Source organism: Phodopus roborovskii, unplaced genomic scaffold, assembly GCF_943737965.1.
Source record: "Phodopus roborovskii unplaced genomic scaffold, PHOROB, whole genome shotgun sequence".
In the NCBI taxonomy this organism is placed as follows: domain Eukaryota; kingdom Metazoa; phylum Chordata; class Mammalia; order Rodentia; family Cricetidae; genus Phodopus; species Phodopus roborovskii.
This window is the reverse complement of record NW_026126516.1, coordinates 5,131,727-5,152,500: the sequence shown is the minus strand read 5'-3', so window position 1 is coordinate 5,152,500 and position 20,774 is coordinate 5,131,727. Positions and strand designations below refer to the sequence as shown.

The following is a 20,774-nucleotide window of genomic DNA, read 5'->3' as shown; positions in this document are numbered from 1 at the left end:
AAGAACTTGACATATGTAGGAGTGTTTCCTACCTCCAGCCACACGTACAATTTATATTTTTCCTGCAGACAACTTTAAGCCAGAGAAATTCCATCCAATGTCTTTTACTCAGACATAAATCACTCTTGCAGGTGTCGTAATCCACCCATCACTCGTTGGGAGATGGTTTGGGTTTCTCATAGCCCCCATCCAAGCCCTGGAAATGGCCCCAAGAAGCTCATATTTCAGGCTTCTGTGTATCAGTCCCAACCCACCCCCTCTACCCTCCCCTTGGTATACTTGGGTCTGAGGTTTGGTTTTTTACCACCACCCATACTCTCCGGATAACACCGTTTATTATGGCACATTAAACGCTGCCTCCCACCACACAAAGGAAAGGTAACTCTGACCCCAAATCAAAGCTAGCAGTTCTTCTGAAGGGAATATTTCAAAGACTAAACTTGGGGTGATTTTACTCATTTCTGGTGTGTGCTTTGAAATCATCTGTCAAAGTTCCTTTACTAAATGTGACATAGCTGAGAGCTGGTAGACCCAGGTGTCCCAGGAGATGTCACAAAGTAATTATGTGTCCTGTGACAACTGCCGCCCCATGATTGTCACTGCGGGCCCCCTGTGAAATGGGCCTGGGCAGCTCCTTCTGTTAAGGGTCATGGAGACAGCTGGGTTCTATGCGGGTGCTCCATGCTTGCGCTGCCTAGATGGACCCCTTCCTGGGGTGTACACACAGATGGGAACCTCCTCATGTGCCATGGGAACCTTCATCTGCAGGTGGGAGGTTGGGTTGAGGTTCGGAATGTGGTCCTCCCTCCTAGGGACCCCACCAGTGACCATGCTGTCCCACTCTTTCCCTCTGCAGGACGGGCACCAACTCCTCTGGAGAAGCTGTGCCCCCGGGGAGCCAGAGCCCACCCGACGACTCCCTGACACAGTTGGTCCAGCAGCCCGACGCATTCTATTTCATCCTTTTCCTGTGGCTCCTGGTCTACTGCTTGCTGCTCTTCCCCCAGCTTGATGTCAGCCGGCTCTGAAACGTGTGTCTGGAGAATAAAAAGACAGGACCCTGACCAGGGTGGAGTCTGCCTCCTGCATCTTACTGTCTGTTCAGGGTCGAGCCACTTCTGCAGAGATGGAAGACCTCAGAGGGAGCGCTGGCCCTGCCTCTTGTTGCCGGTTCAGTCTTTGTTCACCTTTCCCCTTGATTCCCTAAGACCTGAGAGCATGCTTACCTCCCTGACGTGTGCTCCGAGCTCAGGTTGGAGGCTGAGTCTGTGGACGGGACTCCTCCTTACGTGCCTTGTTTGATCAGATGCGAGTCCTTACTAAACCCGGGTCTTAGCATGTGGACATGCAGGTTTCTAAGCTCCTGGAGGAGCTTGAGTGGCTTACTTTTATCTCAGGGGAGGGTCTGCCTGATTTCAAGAACAGAGTCCATACGAGGAAGAAAGGAGCCCTGATTTCCTCCCTCCACGTGTGAGTGTTTGAGAGGAGACTCTATGGCTCCCACGAACCTGTCCCAGCCTGATGACCCATTGTGTTCACACACCTACTTGCTCCCCAGAAATTACACCTGGGCATCGGCAGACTCCAAAGAAGAGGGCGCTCTGCCTGCTTTGTTGTGAGCCATGGTACATTCTGGTGCCTTGGTGTTCTCGGAGGGTTGAGTTATTGACTTGTGTGTTGATTGCATTGAGGTAGAGCTGTACTTTTCAAACACTTTCCATCAGTAGGACCTCCCATCAGATGAAAGAGGAGGAAGGGGTCAGTCTAGATTTGCATTAAAAGCACTCTGGCTCTGAGTGCCCTGAAGCTCCCTCCCATCCTGCTGAGTTTTCTGTACAGAATCTGAAGTCCTTATGGGTGGCTTGAGGAGCCCCAGAGTGCTGGAAATGGCTGGATCAGAATAAGATCCCATGAATGGTGGAGCTGGAAGGGTTTCTGCAGGATTCTGGGCTCAGGATACACACCTGGCCCCAGCATCCTTTGCAGTCACCGTAACAGAGATCTTGAAAAGGCTTTCTGGGAAGTGCTAGGCTGTAGGCATGGCAGGCAGCTTGGGAAGAGAATGGTTTCTTTCCTCGCCCTCCTATTGCCCTCAGCCTCCATCCTAGCATCCTCTGCAAAGGTCTGGGAAGACTCTGGGTTCCTCCTTCTCTCATCATCCTTCTCAAAAAACACAAACTAGGCAGCCCCTATGAAACTGTAAACTGAGCTAGGCGGCAGTGGCACACACCTTTAATTCCAGCACTTGGGAGGCAGAGGCAGGTGAATTTCTGAGTGAGAGGCCAGCCAGGGCTAAGCAGGGAAACCTGTCTCGAAAAACCAGAAACAAACATACACAAAATCCTATAAACTATTAGTCACTAGGGGACCTCAGAGATCATCTTGTTTAGCTGAACTCAGAGAGGCAGAGCAGGCTGTTCAAGGTCACACAGCCCAGCAGAAACAGACTGGCTGTGAGCTCCCAGGCCTTATCATCTTCAGGCCATGTGATCCCAGTCCAGAACTGTCCTTTTTTTGTAGAAAAACTTACAGCCAGGTACACAAATGTCCTGAAAAGACTAAGTAAAATGTCCTCACTCAAAGTCATCATTTTTAAACCTTTTATTTACCTTTGAGCTTATCCTAAGTTCCTTCTAGAATGTTCTTGATAGCTGTAAAGGCTTGTGTACTGCTTGCTTCTTGCTGTGACTAAAACAACTGAAGGGGGGCTCAGGTTGGGACTCACAGTTCCAGGGTGACTATCCATGATAAAGGGGGAGTCATAGCAGCAGGACCGTGAGGTGCCTGATCACCTTGTGTTCCCAGGCAGAGAGCAGAGAAAGATGGATGCTGGTGCTCAGCTCACTTTCCCCTTCTGTTCAGTTTGGGACCCTAGCCCATGGATGATGCTGCCCGCATTCAGGGTGGGCCTTGTCTCTTTAGTTAAGACTTTCTGGAAAGACCTTCAGCATCACATCCAGAGGTGTGTTTCCATGGTGACACTAAATTCTGTCAAAAAGACAATGGAGATAGAACATGCCATCTTGTGTTTGACGCGTGAGCTTTGTTCTTAATCTGGGAGTCATTCTTGAGCAAGCCAAAGACCTGCTTAATTTTAAACACAATTAAAACGGTTTATATAGCACATTGAGTCATGACAGCCAAAAACCTGGCACCTCAACCATTTTGATTGGCATCTGCCTCCCCTTCCAGAAAGAACTGGGGCTTTCCAAGGGGGAAAGCTTTAGGGAACGTGGAACAGTTTCGGGTTGGAGGCCCAAAGCTCCTTAGAAAGCAAACTGCTTAATGAGCTCCCTGTTCCTGATGGAAGTTCAAAAGTACCAATGATAAAAGTTCTATGTGTGATGTTTTAGGACCTCCCACATTGCAGTCCTCACCCAGAAGAGGGTGCCAAAGAGGAGCTGGCTCAAAGGCGAGTCGTGTATTTTATGGGACTAGACCTTGGTCAGAAGTCTGTGCTCACTGGTCAGAAGTCTGCTCTCACCTCCTACAGCTTCGTCTGATGGCCTTTAAAATGTCTACAGGCAAGACGCTCAGGGGTCATTGGGTCCAGGCTGGCAGGAAGTTGACTTTATTTTAAAGGGGGAAAACAATGTCATTTGAGTGTAGGGGTGTGTAGAGGAGAGTGGGTATGGAAAGCTGGGCAAGCCATCCAACCCCTTGACATCTTCTTTTAAAAGATTTAGTTTTGAATTGTGTGTGTGTGTGTGTGTGCCACATGTGTGTATGCATGTGTGTATGAGGGCAGGGACCCTTGGAGACCCTAAGAAGGTATCAGAAGGTCCCCTGTGTGGGGCTGAGAACTGAACCAGGGTCCTCTGCACCAGTCACTGAGTCAGTCGGGTCTCCAGTCTTGCTGGGCAACTGTTAAGTAAGGAAATGCTGTAGGTTTGAAATGGGGACAGCTGCCCCTGAGGCTTGCTTGTGGCAGTGACCCCTTTCATCTCTTCCAGACAGTTCTTCTAATATATCTGTGTTTCTATGTGACACATAACAGGCTCACTAATACCTTAGGTGGGAAATCCCTTCTCACCAGTGCCATACAGGGTTTCCCCAATATGGTTAGATCACGTGACTGATGCATACCTATTTTGTGATAATGCTGTCTTGGGCGTGTGGGGACTGTACTTCTGAGCTAAGTTATAGGCTGTGGTCACATGTCCTTGCTTCTTGTTATCTCCCTCTTTCCCTCCTCTCCTCCTTTACCTTCTGAGTCCCCTTTCCTTCCCTCTCTGTCTATTCTTCACTAAATTCTTGAGCAGTAGGACATGAGAAATAAATGTAAATTTTTTTTAGATTTTTTTCATGACTTAAAGTGTCTGTCTTCTGCCCTTACCATGTGGCTGGGCATAGATATGCAGATGGAAATGGTTCCCTGGCCTGAAAACTGGGTTTTGTTGCATAGCACCCAGTTCTTGGTTCAGGGGTGCAGGTCTTCTCTGTGGCCAATGCAAGTGTCAGGGGCGTTGATTGTGCTCAGAATTACCTCTGTTTCCTCTAAGTTCCATTTCTCTTGGGTTCAGTCTCCACCTCCCACATTATGAATACTCACCTGCTTCTATCCATGTCTCCTGGTGATGCATCCAGGAGCTGGCAGGAAGCTCTGATGACCATCTGGTAAGACCCTGTCTAGTGTCACCCAGTGGTGTGGCTTAACTGTGGAGAGCCTACCATATCAATAGTTACATGTTTCTTCTGGGGCTTGTTCCATCTCCTTACAGATCTTCCCACCGCTCCTGCACAGAAGAAGAGAGGGACACACACAGGCCTGCTGTTAGCCCATACAGTTCACTTGTGCATCAGTATCAATAACCCTGTCCCTTCTGGGCAGAAGCCACCTACCATACACACTTGGTCTAATTGGCAGAGGAGAACTGTTTTCTCTTTCTCTGAGGATACAGTCCTCAACTAGGACAAAGGCTGGGTTTGAACATGCTCCCTTGGCCAAGTGCACAAACTATAGCCTGGGGCCCACAGACCCCTGGGTACTGAGTTCTGGCCTTGAAGAAGGCAGTCTCTGTATTCACCATGTAACTTCTGAAGTTGCTCCTGCCTTGCTTAGTCTTGTGTCCTTGGGTTACACTTTTCTTGTTCTCTATGAGTAGGAGGCAAAACCGTCACCTGGGGGGCACAGGAGGGACAGGAGGCTGAAGAATGAGCCCTGTGTCTTACCCTACCTTCTCCATTCCAACTCACAAGCCCTTCTTAGGTGTCAAAGTGGGAGGTTCCCCAGTGCTGCCTCCTGCAGGCACGTGGCATGAGGACACTTCCCTGCCTCCTTAGTGGGCTCTACTTCAGCTCTGAATGGGGCTGTCTGTGGCCTTCTGTCTACCCTTTCCTGTCCATGGCTATGGAACTTTCTTTCCTTTGTACCTACTCCGAAGGTGAAATCAATCCGCATGCATGTTCTATACTCTTAGTTTCATTGTTCTTTGTTCTTGTCTTTCATGACATGGTCTTACTAAGTAGCCCAGGCTGGCCTTGAACTCTTCCTCCTCCTGCCGCCTTCTCCTACGTGCCAGCTTACAGGCATGCACCACCGCGCTTGGCTTCTGTGCTGTCTTGGTCCACAAATGCCTTTGAGCTTCCCTGCTGGTGGGTTAGGTGGCTCGTTGTCCTGCTGACTTCATTGTGACCTTGTCCTGAATGAATCTGCTGTAGCTATGAGACATCAAGAACAGGACAGCATCGGGTGGCACAGAAAAGCACTGTGTGAAGGTCATGGCTGGAGCATTCCTCCTCCCTTTCCAGTTTTGCCACCTGCTCCCATGAACACTTAGATCTTCAAAATCCTCACTAGATGCAGTCTGCGTGGTCATGTGGTTTCTAGCCTTGCTCTACCCGCCACCCCACTCCCAACTCCCGTGTAGGGAACAGGTTGTCCACACTGGCATTTGTCAGCAGACAAACCTCTCTTCCAGTTAGTGTTTGGGCAGGATTTCCCGCCAAAAGCTCGTGGTTTCCCTAGCTGTTGGTGACAGAGTCTAGGGCCTCCTGGACAGCTATGACATTAGTGGAGAAATGTGCTCCAACCCTCTCTCTGACCCAGGTCCTGTTTGTCCACTGCTGGGCTCAGCCCAGGTCCAGCTGCGCTTACCTGCACTGTAAACAATGGTGTTAAGAAGGCAGAGATTCTCCAAGTCATAGTCTATTTGGGGACCGTGTGAGCCTTCTTTAGAGATGAAACTGAGGTGGAGGATCGTGTGAGTCTTCAGCTGCAATTCTGGCCCAGAGAATTCAGTAGGGTGATGTCAAAAACAAAGCAAAACAAACAAACAAAAAAGCAAGCAAAAAACCCAAAATCTAAAGAAAAGAAACACGAGGAAAGAAAGCCTCATCACTCTTCTAGCCAGTGACTTTGGGATGGCCATTCGCGCCCTATTAAGGTTTGTATAAAACTCCAGCTACCCTCAGCAAGGCCTCCAAATACCACTGGAGCACCCATTACCATCAGAAGCCACCCAGTGAGTAAGGGACACCTTGGAAGAACATAGCCGGGCTTCCATGTTGAGAGCTGTCTCTGTGGAGGTCATTGGCATGATGCTGTGAACCCCTTCACATGACTTCATCATCTCCTCAAACTCCAGAGGGCTGAGTGAAGTCTGAGGCCTAGCCTTCCTCTTCCTTGCAGACACTGTCCTTTGGGATCTCCATCGATTTTCCTACATGACCCAAGGTGAGGCAGGGGCAACATCCAGGGTCTGTAGCCGAGTCACAGGTGGATTTTCTAGTCTATCCTCCCAGGCATGGGACTGTCCTCAGGAGCACATCTAGGGCCTAGGTTGAGTGCCTGAAGACTTGGTGCTGGTGTCTTTCTCTTATTGGCTGAAAACTGCTGCGGAGGGTTTTCCTTACCCGTTACCCAAAGTGAAACCCAACAGCCTTGCCTGGACTATGCCCACCCTCCCTGACAGTCATGCCACTATAGCTTCCACTGGCTTCTCTCTAGTCCCAGGCTGCCTTTTACAAGAGGAAGTGTGAAGCCATGGTATACCTGCAAAGTCACTTGGCCAAGAGTCCGGGGAAGTTTTTCCTTCATGCAGGATCAAAACCCCTGGATCGAGACAAAACCCCTGGATCGAGAGACATGGTGGACACTGCCTAGAGCTGACTCTTAGGCTGGCTCTTGTGAAGAGCTTTACTGCTTGGAGAATCAAAGTGACAACCTGAGGGGCTGTCTGGGGCATCAGTCTACTTGGGAGTTGTGGGCAGCATCCTCTGAACCAGCCCTTCCTTACCCGCTGTCTTCCCACCAAGTTTTTGCACACTTTGACCCAATTGGTGCATAACCGATTAAATCCCATGAAACCCATGGTTAACAAATGTAAATTTACAGCAAAAACAAAAACTGTTGGCCTTTAGCTTTTGTAGCAGTCAAAGCTCACTATCCTAAACAAAACACATGGTCCTTCAGTAGATTCAGTCAGCACCACATCCTGTCCCCAACTGCTCCCCATCTCTGCCTCCAAGGCATGCTGCTGTGAGAAAGAATTCAGGCTTCTCCTTCAAACATAAACCTAGAGGAAGAAGGATTTGGAAGAACATTGAAGGAAGAGGATTGAAGGCCAGCCATGGTGGTGCACACCCATAATCCTAGCACTGAGGAGTCTGGGGCAGGAAGGTTGCCAGCCTGGATTAAGGAGTGAAATCCTATCTCAAGAGAAGAAAATAAAAACAGCAGAGACAGAAAAAACTTTAAAGGTTGTATTTTTCTGTGTGTGAACGCTTTGCCCACCTTTATGTACTTGTACTACGTGTGCAGTGCCTGTGGAGGCCAGAGTAGGGTGTTGGGTCCCCTGGATCTGGAGTTGCAAATGGGTTTGAGCCACCATGAGCTTGCTGAGAACCAAACCCAGGTCATCTGTGAGAGCTGTGAATCACTGAGCCAGTTCTCAAACCCCCAAATAAACCTTTCAAGCGTTAATGGGGGTGCAGGGAGGGGGCATGAATTCCTTGGATAAAGTTATAATCGTCCTCTTACACGGGAATCGTTTCTTTAAGTTTAAAAGTCATGGATTTTGTATTATTAAAAAAAGGAAAGGGAAGACTCGTTTAGTTGGAGATGTGTTTCATTTGTGACTGACAGCGAATGCGTTTCTCCAGCACAGCCAAAGTAGGAACTGTGTGGGAAGAGCAGCCATCGAATGCCTGTGTTCTTGAATGCCATGTGAGGATTGAGACGTGTTTTAAAGGAAAGTTGGGGAGTTCCCAAGTGGAAGTCAGCCCTGTCCCTGGAGCCACATGCTAGCTTAGCCACAGACACCTCAGACAATGCACTTACTTGCCTCTGTGGGTGGAAGGTTGGAGGGATCACAATGTCCTCTCAAGGTTTAAAGCTCCTGGCTTAGTAAGGTCTTTTTGTTTTTTTTTAATCAATGTACATGGCCTATTCCCTTAATAAATGCCCTTGTGTAAATGAATGAACTGCCAAAAATCTAAGTTTGCATTAGGTCCGTCAATGTCTGAAAAAAGGTGCCTTGGGGGTCGGGTGGGGATGTTGGTAAGCCAGGGGTGGCCTGACTGTTGCAAGGTTTGAAGTAGAACTTGGGAGTCAGTACCCTAAGCAGGGAATTTTTAAGAAATTCAAGAATTTAGCTGTAGGAAAAATTATCTATAGGCAACTGCCTGGATCTTTCCATCCCTCCCAGCCTTTTCTTCTTACACTAGCAAAGAGGGGTGTGTAGAGCATCCCTGTGGAGGTATGGTAGGGAGAACACCTGCCTTCTGCCCTTAAAATTGGACTTTACAATACTACCTGCATTATTTACTTTTGTGCTGATTATACTGGCCAAAGACAAATAGGAAAATGTTACTCCCTCCCAAGCACTGTTGGGACAGGTTGTGAAGCCTTGAGACAGTATGGTGTTCTGTCTTGAACACCCCTTGAATGGGGATGGGTGTTTTGTTCTTTTAGGGCCTGGGATATGGTTAACAGAATTAATGTTTTCTTAATGGCATGGCAGAAAACCTCATGGCTTGTGCCTGAAAGTTGCAGAATTGTTGAGGGGGACAAAAGCAAACTGTTATTTTGTGGTACAAGGATTATTTTGTCTATCTAGTGTGCATACCTGTAGCTTTATAAAAACAAAGGGATCTTTGTAAAAAAAAAAAAAAAAAAAAAAAAAACTATGCTGTGTGAATGTACGCTTTTATTTATTGATTATTGTAAATGAAGATAAAAATGAATATTTGCATAATTTATACCTGTGGGAAGCCCCCTGGAGTATTTGTTACTTGACAGTTTTCTATCATGGAACTTTGGGCCTGGTGCTATGATGAATGACCTTGTGAAATCACGTGTATTCTCAAGAAAAAATTTTCAATATAAATTTCTTGAACTGATCACTTTTCTCTGATAACTTATTTCTGTGTATGTATATGTGTACCCATGCACACGTGTGTGTGTGTGTGTGTGTGTGTGTGTGTGTGCCTGTGTGCACACACATGTGTTCTTTCCAACCAGAAATGACACAGTCCTTCCTCTTCTAAAAGTAGTACTTTTACCATATGCCTTCATAGGAAACACACTCTTTTTCTGTGTGGTGGTTTGAAAGAAAATGGCCCCCATAGGAAGACACACTATTAGGAGGCGTGGCCTTGTTGGAGGAAGTGTATCACTGTGGGGCTGGGTTTTGAGGTCTCCTATGCTCAAGCTATGCTCAGTGTGGTAAACAGTTCACTTCCTGTTGCCTGTGGATCAAGATGTCTGCCTGCACACTGACATGCTTCTTCCTGCCATGAAGATAATGGACTAGACCTCTGAACTTCAAGCCAGTCCCAATTAAATGTTTTTCTTTATAAGAGTTGCCATGGTCATGGTGTCCCTTCATAGCAATAGAAACCCTAACTAAGATGCTCAGCTGTGTCCACTTGTCTTGAGTCATATTGAACAAAGTTCCAAGGAGGAATGATAGCAGTTTGTCATCCCCAAGTGTCTGCATGAAGCCGGTTCTTAGACTTTGGTTAGATGCCACGGTCCTTGGATGTATAGGTTGAAAATACAATGGTGTGATATTTGTGTTTAAACTTCACACATTCTTTTTATACTTCAGTCACCTCAGGATTAGTCATGATACTTACTGTGATGTGCAGTTGTGTCCACGGTTGTTAAATTGTTTGGGGAATAATGGCAGGAAGATAGTCTGCCCATGATATGTGCAGTGTGTGTGTGTGTGTGTGGTGTGTGTGTGTGTGTGTGTGGTGTGTGTGCTTTCCTCAGTTGGTCCAATACTAAGATTTGGAACCCTTGACACAAGGGGCTGGCACACAGTGATAAGCTCTGTGGTTCAGAAGTAGACCTCTAGGCCTGCATTTCCTGGCTTTGTTTTAATCTACTTTATGATTATAGCAGTGTTTATCAACCTTCCTAACCTTGTGACTCTTTAATATAGTTCTTCATGTTGTGGTGACCCCCAACCATAAAATTATTTCTGTTGCTACTTCATAACTAATTTTGCCACAGTTATGAATTATAAATATCTGTTTTCTATGGTCTTAGGTGACCTAGGACTGGTGGAGGGGCAGTGATAGAAATATCCCCAGAGCCAGCCAGTCTAGCCAATCAATGAGCTTTGGTTCAGTGAGAGACTGTGTCTCAAAAGATAAGGTGGAGAGCAATAGTGGAAGACACCCAATGTCTACTTCTGACCTCCATATTGCAGGCACATGCATGTGCACACATACACACACTACATACATACGCATAGAAAGAGAAAAAAAATTAAAAGTTTATTTTCACTTCTGTCTGGAGAACCTTCAGGCTTGATTCATCTATTAACTGACTTGTTCTTCCAGCCACTCATGAATGTCCTATGGTTGTGGCATTCCTATACTGTGGTTCCCATCCCCATGCTCCAAAATGGAGACTGCATATTTAGACAGCTCATCCCTCCTCTATGCTGCAGAGTAGGGGAGTGGCAGCTGTGAGCCACCACTACAGGTGTCCAAGAAGGACCACACACTGTGTCTTCCTTTGTCTCCTTCTCTGGGTGAAGCCACTGGCGTGGCTAGCAGGGAGGAAAGAGACTGTTCTCCAGCTGGTTGGGGGGTTAGTGAATTACAGTGAAAGATGACATATGTGAGGTGCTAACCATCTAAGGGTGAGTTTAGCTGGGCCCCCCAGGCTGGATCTGGGCATAGCTGGAGAAAGAACTCTCCCAAATGGATAGGAGTCCATGGGATTACTCTCATTCAAACCATACTTTGCAATGGGAGCAAAAAGCTATGCCATCCCCATTCCCAATGCCACACCCAGGACAATGTATTCAGGGCTCCTGCAGTGTTTGCGGTTTTGGGGGAAGTCTGATTTGGCTCAGTCCTGCCTGGTACCCTGATGATGCTAGAAGGTACCGGCTTACTGAAATGATGTGTTCGTTGTGCCCAGTGTGGCAGCTAGACAATAATCTCTGTGTACTTGGAAGCCTTGACACCAAACGGTGTCTCTCCCAGACTGAAAGGGTTCTTCTACTGGTGAGTAAGCCTATAGTCTAGGCTGCCTCAGGAGGAGGCTCACACCATCCTGGTCTAGCCTTCTACAGCTTCCCACTACAGTTTCCTAAAGAAATGAGGGTACGCAGTAAGGCAGGCATAGGCCTGCCCTGCTGTCAGCCTCTTTGAGTGTGAGCTGTGGCCAGAAAGCCTCTTCTCTCCTGCCTCCTCACTTTCCCACCAGAACCAGCATCAGCAGCATCACATGACGGTTCAAACAGCTACATTATCAGTCAGATAGGGAATAGCACATCTCTCCGAACCCTACAGGGTCAACTTCAACATAAACAGGACTGTAAGTATCTTACCCCCATTGAGAGCAAATTGAAACCTGGGAGCTGAGGCACAGACTTGGAGAAGTGGCTTGGCCACCATGTTCAGTCTAATTAATGATCACTCTGGTTGTCTTAAACCAAAACCCGACGCTACACTTTCCCTTTGGAAGGTGGCAAGTGTAGATGGGTCAGTAAATGCCTCCTGAAATGGGATTTTGCTGCTACGATAAACAGAGACACCTTTTTCTTCAAGCTTTTCATCCCATCTGGATTGTGAAGTCTGGGTTTGTAGTTCCTGCTGGCAGTCTAAGGATTCAAATGTCCCCTGCCAACTGAGCAGCTTCATATATTTATTATTAGTTTTATGTGTTTGTGTGTTTTACCTGTGCCTGGTGTTCATAGAGAGGGGGAAAGGTGTCAAATTCCTTGGAATTGGAGTTATATATGTCTGTGAGCTTCTGTGTGTAAGGATTCAGGCATTACGCTGGCCTGCCCCTGTCACCTGGCAGAATGCACTCAGGCAATACCCTGGTCAGCCCAGGGTTCCATGACTACTATCTGTGCTCAGGTGTAAAGGACCCTTTAAAAGACAGACCTCCACCCACTGTCTTTGCTCCTTGCTGTCTTTCTGGCTTTTCTCTTCCTCTCCTCTCTTCTCCCTTCCTCTCTTCTCTTCTCTCTTCCCCTCCCTTCCCCTCCCTTCCCCTCCTCTCCCCTCCCTTCCTCTCTTCTCTCTTTTCTTCTCTCTTTTCCTCTCTCCTCTCCTCTCCTCTCCTCTTCTGTTCCCAGTGTCTCCATGTCTCTCTTCCCTTCCCCCTCACTCCCCCATTCTAAATAAACTTCTCACTTAACCTCTGTCTGCCTGGCGTGTTATTTCCTCCACCCTTGGTCACCCTCACCTGCTATGGAACCCACTGTGCTCTCCCACTCGGTCCCTTACCTTGGGACCCCCCCACTCGGGACACTGCCCGAGCCCTTCTTCCCCTTTCTCCACCGCTATCCTATAACCTATAACCTATAACTGTAAGAAAAAAGAACAACACTGTGGTGTTGGGAATCAAGTCCAGTTCCTCTGAAAGAACAGCCAGTGCTTTAACCACTGGGCTGGAGTTGCTCCATCCTGTTGAGCAACTTTTTATATGGTTGTTTGCTGTCTACATTTTTTTTTTTTTTGTTCATCTGCTCACATTCTGTAGCTGGGTTGTTTATATTATGACGTTTTTAACATATACAGGAATATATATTACACCAGCCTGGTCTACAGAGTGAGTTCCAGAACAGCCAGAACTACACAGGAAAACCCTGCCTTGAAAAACAAAACAAACAAAACAAACCACCACAAAACAAACAACAAACAAACAAACAAAACTCCAGAAAGATATATTAGATTTGGAAAACATCCTCTCCAAATTTTTAGCTTGTCTTGACTTTCTTAGCAGTCTTTTTTTAGATAATGGAAGTTTTTTGTTTGTTTGTTTGGTTTTGGTTTTTTTGAGGCAGAGTTTCTCCATGTAGCTCTGGATGGTCTGGAACTTGCTTTGTAGAACATGCTGGTCTCAAACTCACAGAAATCTGCCTGCCTCTGCCTCCCAAATGCTGGGATTAAAGGCATGAGCCACCACTGACAGAATGAAGTTTAAATTTTGAGGTATTTGATCAATTAAATTTTTTGGCTATAGTTGTCTAACCCAAGTATATAGTTATTTTACTGTACTGTCTTAGTTAGAAATGGTATCCTTTTGAGTATTATATTTATTTTTGTCTATGATACATATGCAAGGGTATTTTAGGGGTATTAGATATTGTGATGGCTAACCCTGATTGTCACTTGGTTCTAGAATTAACTCACGCCTGGGCAGGCCTGCGATGGCATTTCCTAGAATGACTGACAAGTGGCGATGACTCTCTCCTAGAGTGGGCAGCACTTTTGGGCAGTGGACCAGCTCTTGCTCCTTGCTGGTGAGGGCCTCTATTCTGTTGCTGAACAGCTGCCATCAAGGCATTCTAAAGCTATGTCATTAACAAGGAATGCTTTTGATAACAAGGTAAACATATGGATGGATGGAAGGGTATAAAGCATATGTTCCAAAAGCCAAATGTTGTTTTTGTCAAAGATGTCAAAGAAATTCCAACCATTGGTACCAGAGCAATTAGCTATCTATATTAGAGTTCTCTACAGGAACAGACCGGATAGAATGAACATACACTAAAAGGGGCTTTATTATCACATTAACTTAAACTAGCAGTTCTTAACCTGTGGGTTGAAACCCCTTTGGGGGGGTCACATATCAGATATCCTGAACATCAGGTATTGATGTTATGATTTATAATGGTAGCAAAATTACAAGTATGAAGTAGCGACAAAATCATTTTATAGTTGGGGGTCACCATAACATGAGGAACTGTATTAAAGGGACACAGCATTAGGAAGGTTGAGAAGCACTGGCTTAAATGAGACAGGCTTGGTAGTCCAGCATTGGCCGTCTGCATTATGAGGTTAAGAACCCGGGAGCTGCTCAGTCCATGAGTCTGGACGCCTCAAAAGTCCTGATTTGGTTCTGAAGTCTGGGAGGATCCATGAAGAGCCTCTGGTCTTCAGTCAATGTTGGAAGGACAAGGAAGTCCATGTCAGCAAAGGATGGCACATTCAGGCTGTTATGATATTGGGATTGCTTAGAATCTAACACTAGTTTGGGGAGAGCTGACATTTATTTTTTTTTTTTTTAACTTTTTATTCCCTGTGTCTTTAACATCATGCATCTCCAACCCATTCAATTCCCCTCCCTTCGTATCCATCCTCTTCCCTCGTAATCTTCCCCCCAAAATAAAATTAAGTTTAAGAGAAAGAAAAACAAGAAAGAAAAGAGAGAAGGGAAAATTAGTCATCATGGAGGCTGTAGTGTGACACAGTGAGTCATACAGTAAACCCTTTTATCCCTATATGTTTACTTGTAAGTGTTCACTGCAGAGAGTCATTGGTCGGCTTCAAGGCCTCTCGTTTCTGCTACACTATCGATGCTGAGTCCTCACTGACTATCGATGCTGAGTCCTTACTGGAACCCCTCTTGGTTATCCTGCTGTAGCCCTGTGTCGTGGAGAGCCTTCAGCTTTGGGTCTGCAGGACCAGTCCCTTCACATGCTCTAGCAGACCATAGCTGGGATGGATGTCGGGGTGGGCCAACTCATAACCCTGGTTCTGGGCCTGGGTAGTGGCAGGGTTGGTCAGTCCGCCAGCTCTCCCTTGTCCTCACCACTAGGGTGAGCTCTCCTGCATTGCCCTGGCTAGTTCACACCCCCCCCCCCCCCCCGTGTGGATGAGCAAGGGGCGGGGCCAGTCCTCATGCTTTCAGGTCCTCAGGGTTGGCCCCTCCCACACCTGTACTTTCAGGCCAGCGCTACTGTGTGGCCCAGGCATGGCTTGGTGGCCATCTCCTGAGTGCTGCAGCTGATGAGGGGTAGGGACAGCTCTGCTGTCCTTATGACCTCAGGGCCACTCTCCCACCTGCCTCAGGCATTGATGGGGGTGGGTGGGAACTGACATTTCTGTAAGATTGAGTCGGTTCCATGAACATGGTACACCACCCTGTTTATTTTGACTTAACTTTCTCTTATCAGTGTTTTCTAATTTCGGCATAGAACTCTTGCATAATTGTTAGGTTTATCTCAAAGTATCTTTTAGCTCTGGGTGCTTTAGAAAAACAAACTGATTTGTGTGTTCATAGCGCAGCAAATATTAGACTTGTGATTTCCGAGGGTGTGGAGTTTGCTGTCTGCTGGCAACAAGCAATTTTTTGGTAGATGCAGGTCCTGACTCTTATCTTGTTCATTTCTCACATTATCTGCTTGGTAGAAGCATTGGTCCAAGACTTCCCCATTACCCGCAGATCAAGTATAAGGCTGTTGCTCCGCAACCAATTACAAATTGGTAATCCTACAAATTCACCAGAGCAGCTAGCAGAATGCAGGGGAATGGGTCTACTGGCTTATTATAAAGGGTATTATTGAGGGCAGATGAAGAAGCTTATAGTGCAAGGAATGGGAAAGGGGGCATGGATCTTCCACGCCCTCTCAAGACATGTCACTCTCTAGGAACCTCCACACGGCTCTGTCTTGAAGCCTTCAGAGATGTCTACGTTGTTATGAAGGCTTCAGTGCATCGGTGCTGGGTATTGGCTACTGTTGATCAATTTAGCCTCCACCCTCCTTCCTGGAGGCTGGAAGTTCCATGCTTCTGGCAGTGCCCAGCCTGAAGCTACATAGGGGCTGCCAGCTGTCAGTTTCTTCGTTAGTATGCAAAGGCATCCTTTTGAAGGTTCCAGAGATTTTATGAGTTATATACTATGGAACAGAAAGCCCCCCCCCCCCACACACACACATAAACACTACCAATGTGATACTGTGGTCATCTCTGGTGACACTAATGACAGAAGATGGATCTGAAAGACCCTGGAGTTCACACCCTCCCTCTTTGGTGGCAGAGCTGACCTTTGGCTGAGCTGGACTAAGCAGAACCTGGGAGAGACAAGCCCTTGGACCAATGTGTAAATTCCTGGGAGACAAGGCTGTTTCCATGGCTCCCCATGGACAGACCTTGGCCCTTGGCATGCACAGTCCCTAAAACATTATACAGTGTTTTCTTGATAGACTTATACTTAGAACCAGAAAACCAGTCAGGCTAACACAAGAATGTAGCAGGGTTTTTTGTCCACCCACTCATCTTGGGCTGTGGCTGTTTCCTGCACGTTGGGCTGCTGGCCAAAGCAGACACTGTCCTGCTGGGACTTTGGCCACAGGGTACACACATCTGTGCTCGGCCCACACTGTGTAACACAGATCAGGGTTTGAACACACTCTGCCACTCTCTGAAGAAGCATTTCCCTATTGATGTTTAATAAGGATCAGGAGAAACAAATAGGCCGAATAGATGTTTATTCAGGGAGAAATAACTCACAACATAGGCAGATGAACACCAGCAGGTTCCTGGTCCCAAGGATGCCTCCGGAAGTGCTCCTGTCTTGCTGCAAGCAAGAGAGCTCAGCCTCAGTTCCCCCAGGTCACATCCAGCCCTGTCTCCACCCCCCATGGGCGTGGTCTATGCCACAGGTGCAACAAGGTGACTGTCTCACCACATTTCCCCTAGGAGCCTCTGCCACAGCAGCACTTCTAACGACACTTTAGAAGGTTATGTTGACAAGATAGAGGAGGAGACTCTAGTGGGTGTGTCTGTGATCCCCTCTCATGGCAGCTGACTTTACCTGGGTGGCATGGCATCTGCTAGGTTGCTCTTTTGTAAAGTTGCCACCTCTCCAAGAAGAACTCACAGGGAGTGCATTGAATCTATGTGAAGATCTTTCATGCTTGTTCAACATTTATCCACCAGATTTACCAAACGGTAATCACTGCCATCCCACTATTCCTTCTAAACTTGTTCTATGGTGAGAGCTTTCTCCTCCTCAGTTACTTACTCTTTTTTTGTGTCAATGTGGACTTATGCATTTCTGAGGGAAAATAAAAGTTAGCTCACAGAAAATGCATTGCACATGGCATTGTGCCATTGTTTAGTGTGGCTTGAAATATCAGCTCTGAGATTCCTGGAGATCCAAACGAAATGTGAAACTCTATCCCTTGCAAGATTTTATATCTCCAGATTGAAAACACACCAGCAACTGGAGCGTGAACAGATAGACCACTGGAATGGGAAAGTTCAGAACTCAGATATTCTGCAGATGGCTAGTACATAGGCAATTGTGTAGGTGTCTGGGGGTGGGGGATCATTTGTAATCATACCTCATCCCAAGCACTGGATCAGTGTTGAATTGCAAGACTCACAGTCTGCACATCTGTAACAGGGAACTGGTGAATTACAGCACACCCAGAAACCCTCCCACATTGCTATATATCTGTCCTGTATATGTACATATTACATAAAAACAAGATACAGTAAATGTACACTAGGGTTCTGTAAATGAAGAAGACAGAATAAGTCAGTATCTTGGCTTGGGTGTGAAGGCAAGTTTGAAAAGTGAGTAAGAAACAATGGCTTACTGTTGGGGCATGAGAATGGGTATAGGGGGCATACTCTTTTTACTGTTTATTTTTCATGGCTGACAAGCATCTCAAATGCTAAAGCTTTGCATACTGAAAAACTCAATGCTTATTATAGATCAACTCTAATACCCCCAAACTGAGTAGGGTATAAAGAGAGCACTTGCCTAGCATGCATGAGGCCTGGGTTCAATGACCAGAAGCCCCAAATTCACAATTCTGGAAGTTTTGTCCCAAATATTGATGCTCTGAAACATGGAATTCCTGATGAAAAGCGAGGATGTATATGAGGACTAGAAGGCTGAATCATGGGAAGAAAATGGTGCATTTTGATTCCTTGTTTGTTGGTGAGGGTCCTTCCAGAGGAGAGTGTGTGAGTTGAGTGGCTGGATAGGAGGAATCTCTTCTGTTGCTGTGTTTCTAAAAGGTAATGTTCTTGAGAGCAGGATAGTGTCCAACTGCGTAAGCCAAGATGATCCTTTGTGGATATGCACATATCACACACACACACACACACACACACACACACACACACACACACTCACTCACTCGAGCTTTGGCATGTAGCTCAGGCTGGCCACCATTTGTGATTTTGCTAACTCAACCTCCTCTTTGTGCTTAGATAGTCCAAACTCATTTTTAAATTTGAAAGACAGACAGACCACAGTGCTCTTCAGTTATTTTAAAGATAAACAGTAAAATTAGAAACATTTGCTAATGGATAAGCCCAGGTGGCTTTAAAACACTTACTTTGGTGATGAGTTTGTTGGGAGGAGGATGCAACAATGTGTGCAGAGGTTAAGAGGGAAACTTTGAGGAGTCAGGTCTCTTTCCACCTTTAGGTGGGTCCCAGGATTTGAACTCAGGATGTCATGCTTGCAATGCAAGCACTTTTACTGGCTGAGCCAGCTTATAGTTTTGAGTTGGCTCTGAGAGACTCTGGAAGGACAACAGGAAGAAAGTTCAGTTTTACCCATCCACAATCCTGCTGCTAGTATTCCTCAGTGCAGCCCTATACTTTTATCAGATTCCATTCTGCTTATAAAGGAGCACTTTCAGCTGGGTGGTGGTGGCACACACCTTTAATCCCAGCACTTGGGAGGCAGAGGCAGTCGGATCTCCGGGAGTTCAAGGCCAGACTGGTCTACATAGCTAGTTCCAGGACAGGCTTAAAGCTCCACAGAGAAACCCTGTCTTAACAATCAAATATAAATACATAAGCAAATAAATAAAGGACCACTTAAAAAAAATCCTTTATGCCTTCACTGGGGAGATCTATTGTCCACAGTGCTTTTTAGATTAAGAAAACATCATTTTGTAAATGTGATCTCCCCAAACCATTTTGTTTCCTCATTTACCCATGATGTCCAGGTTAATGTTCCAGCCAATTCATGATAAATACATGACCAATATTTGAGCACAGGACTGAGTGAACATACCAGCTCAGAAGACAGTATAAAACTCAAATCTCATGCTCATATCCTAGCTCAGACTTACTGGAGGTTGCTCTGGTGTTTTAACCCTGTTACAATGGGAGCTCATAAGAATACAGGCCTGTAAACCTTAAATTCAGTGCCAGCCAACGCAGCTGAAAACTTTGTACTGCTCACATCAGAGAAATACACCGGGGACTGGAGAGTTGCCTCAGATGTTAGGAGCATTTGGTATGAAGTCATGAAGATCCCAGCTCCAAGCCAGACATCTCATGCACAAAATCATACAAATAAATGAGCATGCCCCCTTTTTCTTTTCTTTTTTTTTTTTTTTTTTTTTTTTTTTTTTTTTAAGTCAGGCATGGTGATGGTGAGGTGGAAACCCCACCTCTCCTTTTTCTTCTAGACCCCGCCCCTGAGAAAACCCACCAAGCAGGTTAAATTCTCTCCCAAGGTTATTAAAGGTCCACACCTGGGGAGCAGCCTCTGGGTTTCCCTTCTTTCCCAAGACCACCTGGGGATGCTTTGCTCAGATTAAAACCTGGACTCTATTCGGTTTGACTGGCTTATTGCATTGGCGGAGTTGCCCACGACCGCGGGATATTTTCACTCACCAGGAGGCGTACACCTTTAAACAAACCCAACAACGGGGAGGCAGAGGCAGTCTGATCTCCTAGCTCAGCCTGGTGGGCACAATGACACCTGCCTGGTTTCAAAATAGTAGTAATGAACAATAAAACAAGTGATACTAGTGTTTATTCTAATAAAAACAAACCACTTTAACCCGTAAGTATAAAGATTAGCAAACCATGCCTCCTCCTTAATCCACAGAGGTTAACAGCCACCATGTGGGGCTGGTGGTCACCCTGTTGAATAAATACAGTGCAGAGGGACAGCTGCCACTGAGGGCAGAGAGAGAAGCCCGGTGCCAGTATCGTCCATCCATCACCTGGAGTATATATAACAGTCTTGGGGGGGGGGGTCATCTGGAAGAGATGCCTACATGGGAGGCGGGGAGGGGCATGCACCAAGATGGTTTTCTTTTTTTAAAGTCAGCCCCTTTACTCCTTCGATCTCTGGGCAAGCAGGAGCCGCAGAAGGCTCAGACCAAGCCTCTGCCCTCCGAGGACATTTTCTGGCTGTCCAAGTTGGCCTCGAGGGCTGGCCCAGTTCTGAGGACCCAGAGGGCGGAGCGGAGGGGCTTGCGATGGGGACGATGGGTCCGTGAAGGTGTCACCGTCAGAGGGGGAGTCCCCAGCGCTGGGGGGCTCCACTAGACCAAGCCCGGACTGCGTGGCCCGCGGCGGCGGCGGCGAAGGCGCGGCCAGAAGTCCCGCTGTCCGGTTGGGCTGACTGCGATCCACAGCCCGGTCTTCGCATTGGGCCGTAGACGCCGCCTCGGCCCGAGCCCGCTGTTTCCTAGCTCCTGAGTGGCTGGAGGGCCAGGATTAACCTTTCACCTCCGCACTCCGTCCAATCACAGGACGGCTTTCATGTGGCCGCGGGGCGAGCAGGCGAGGGGGCGCGGAGCGGC

The 20,774-nt window shown here is 46.9% G+C and overlaps 1 protein-coding gene across 1 annotated transcript in view; it reads left to right on the top strand.

Annotated features, from left to right (window-relative positions):
• Clmn (calmin) overlaps nt 1-1,064 on the top strand; it is an 87,261-nt gene extending 86,197 nt beyond the window's left edge. Inside the window, exon 14 of the mRNA XM_051196551.1 lies at nt 859-1,064. Within this exon, the coding sequence (XP_051052508.1) occupies nt 859-1,028 (170 nt within the window). The 3' untranslated portion in view covers nt 1,029-1,064. The remainder of the gene's footprint in view (nt 1-858) is intronic.
• Nucleotides 1,065-20,774: the final 19,710 nt, after the last annotated feature.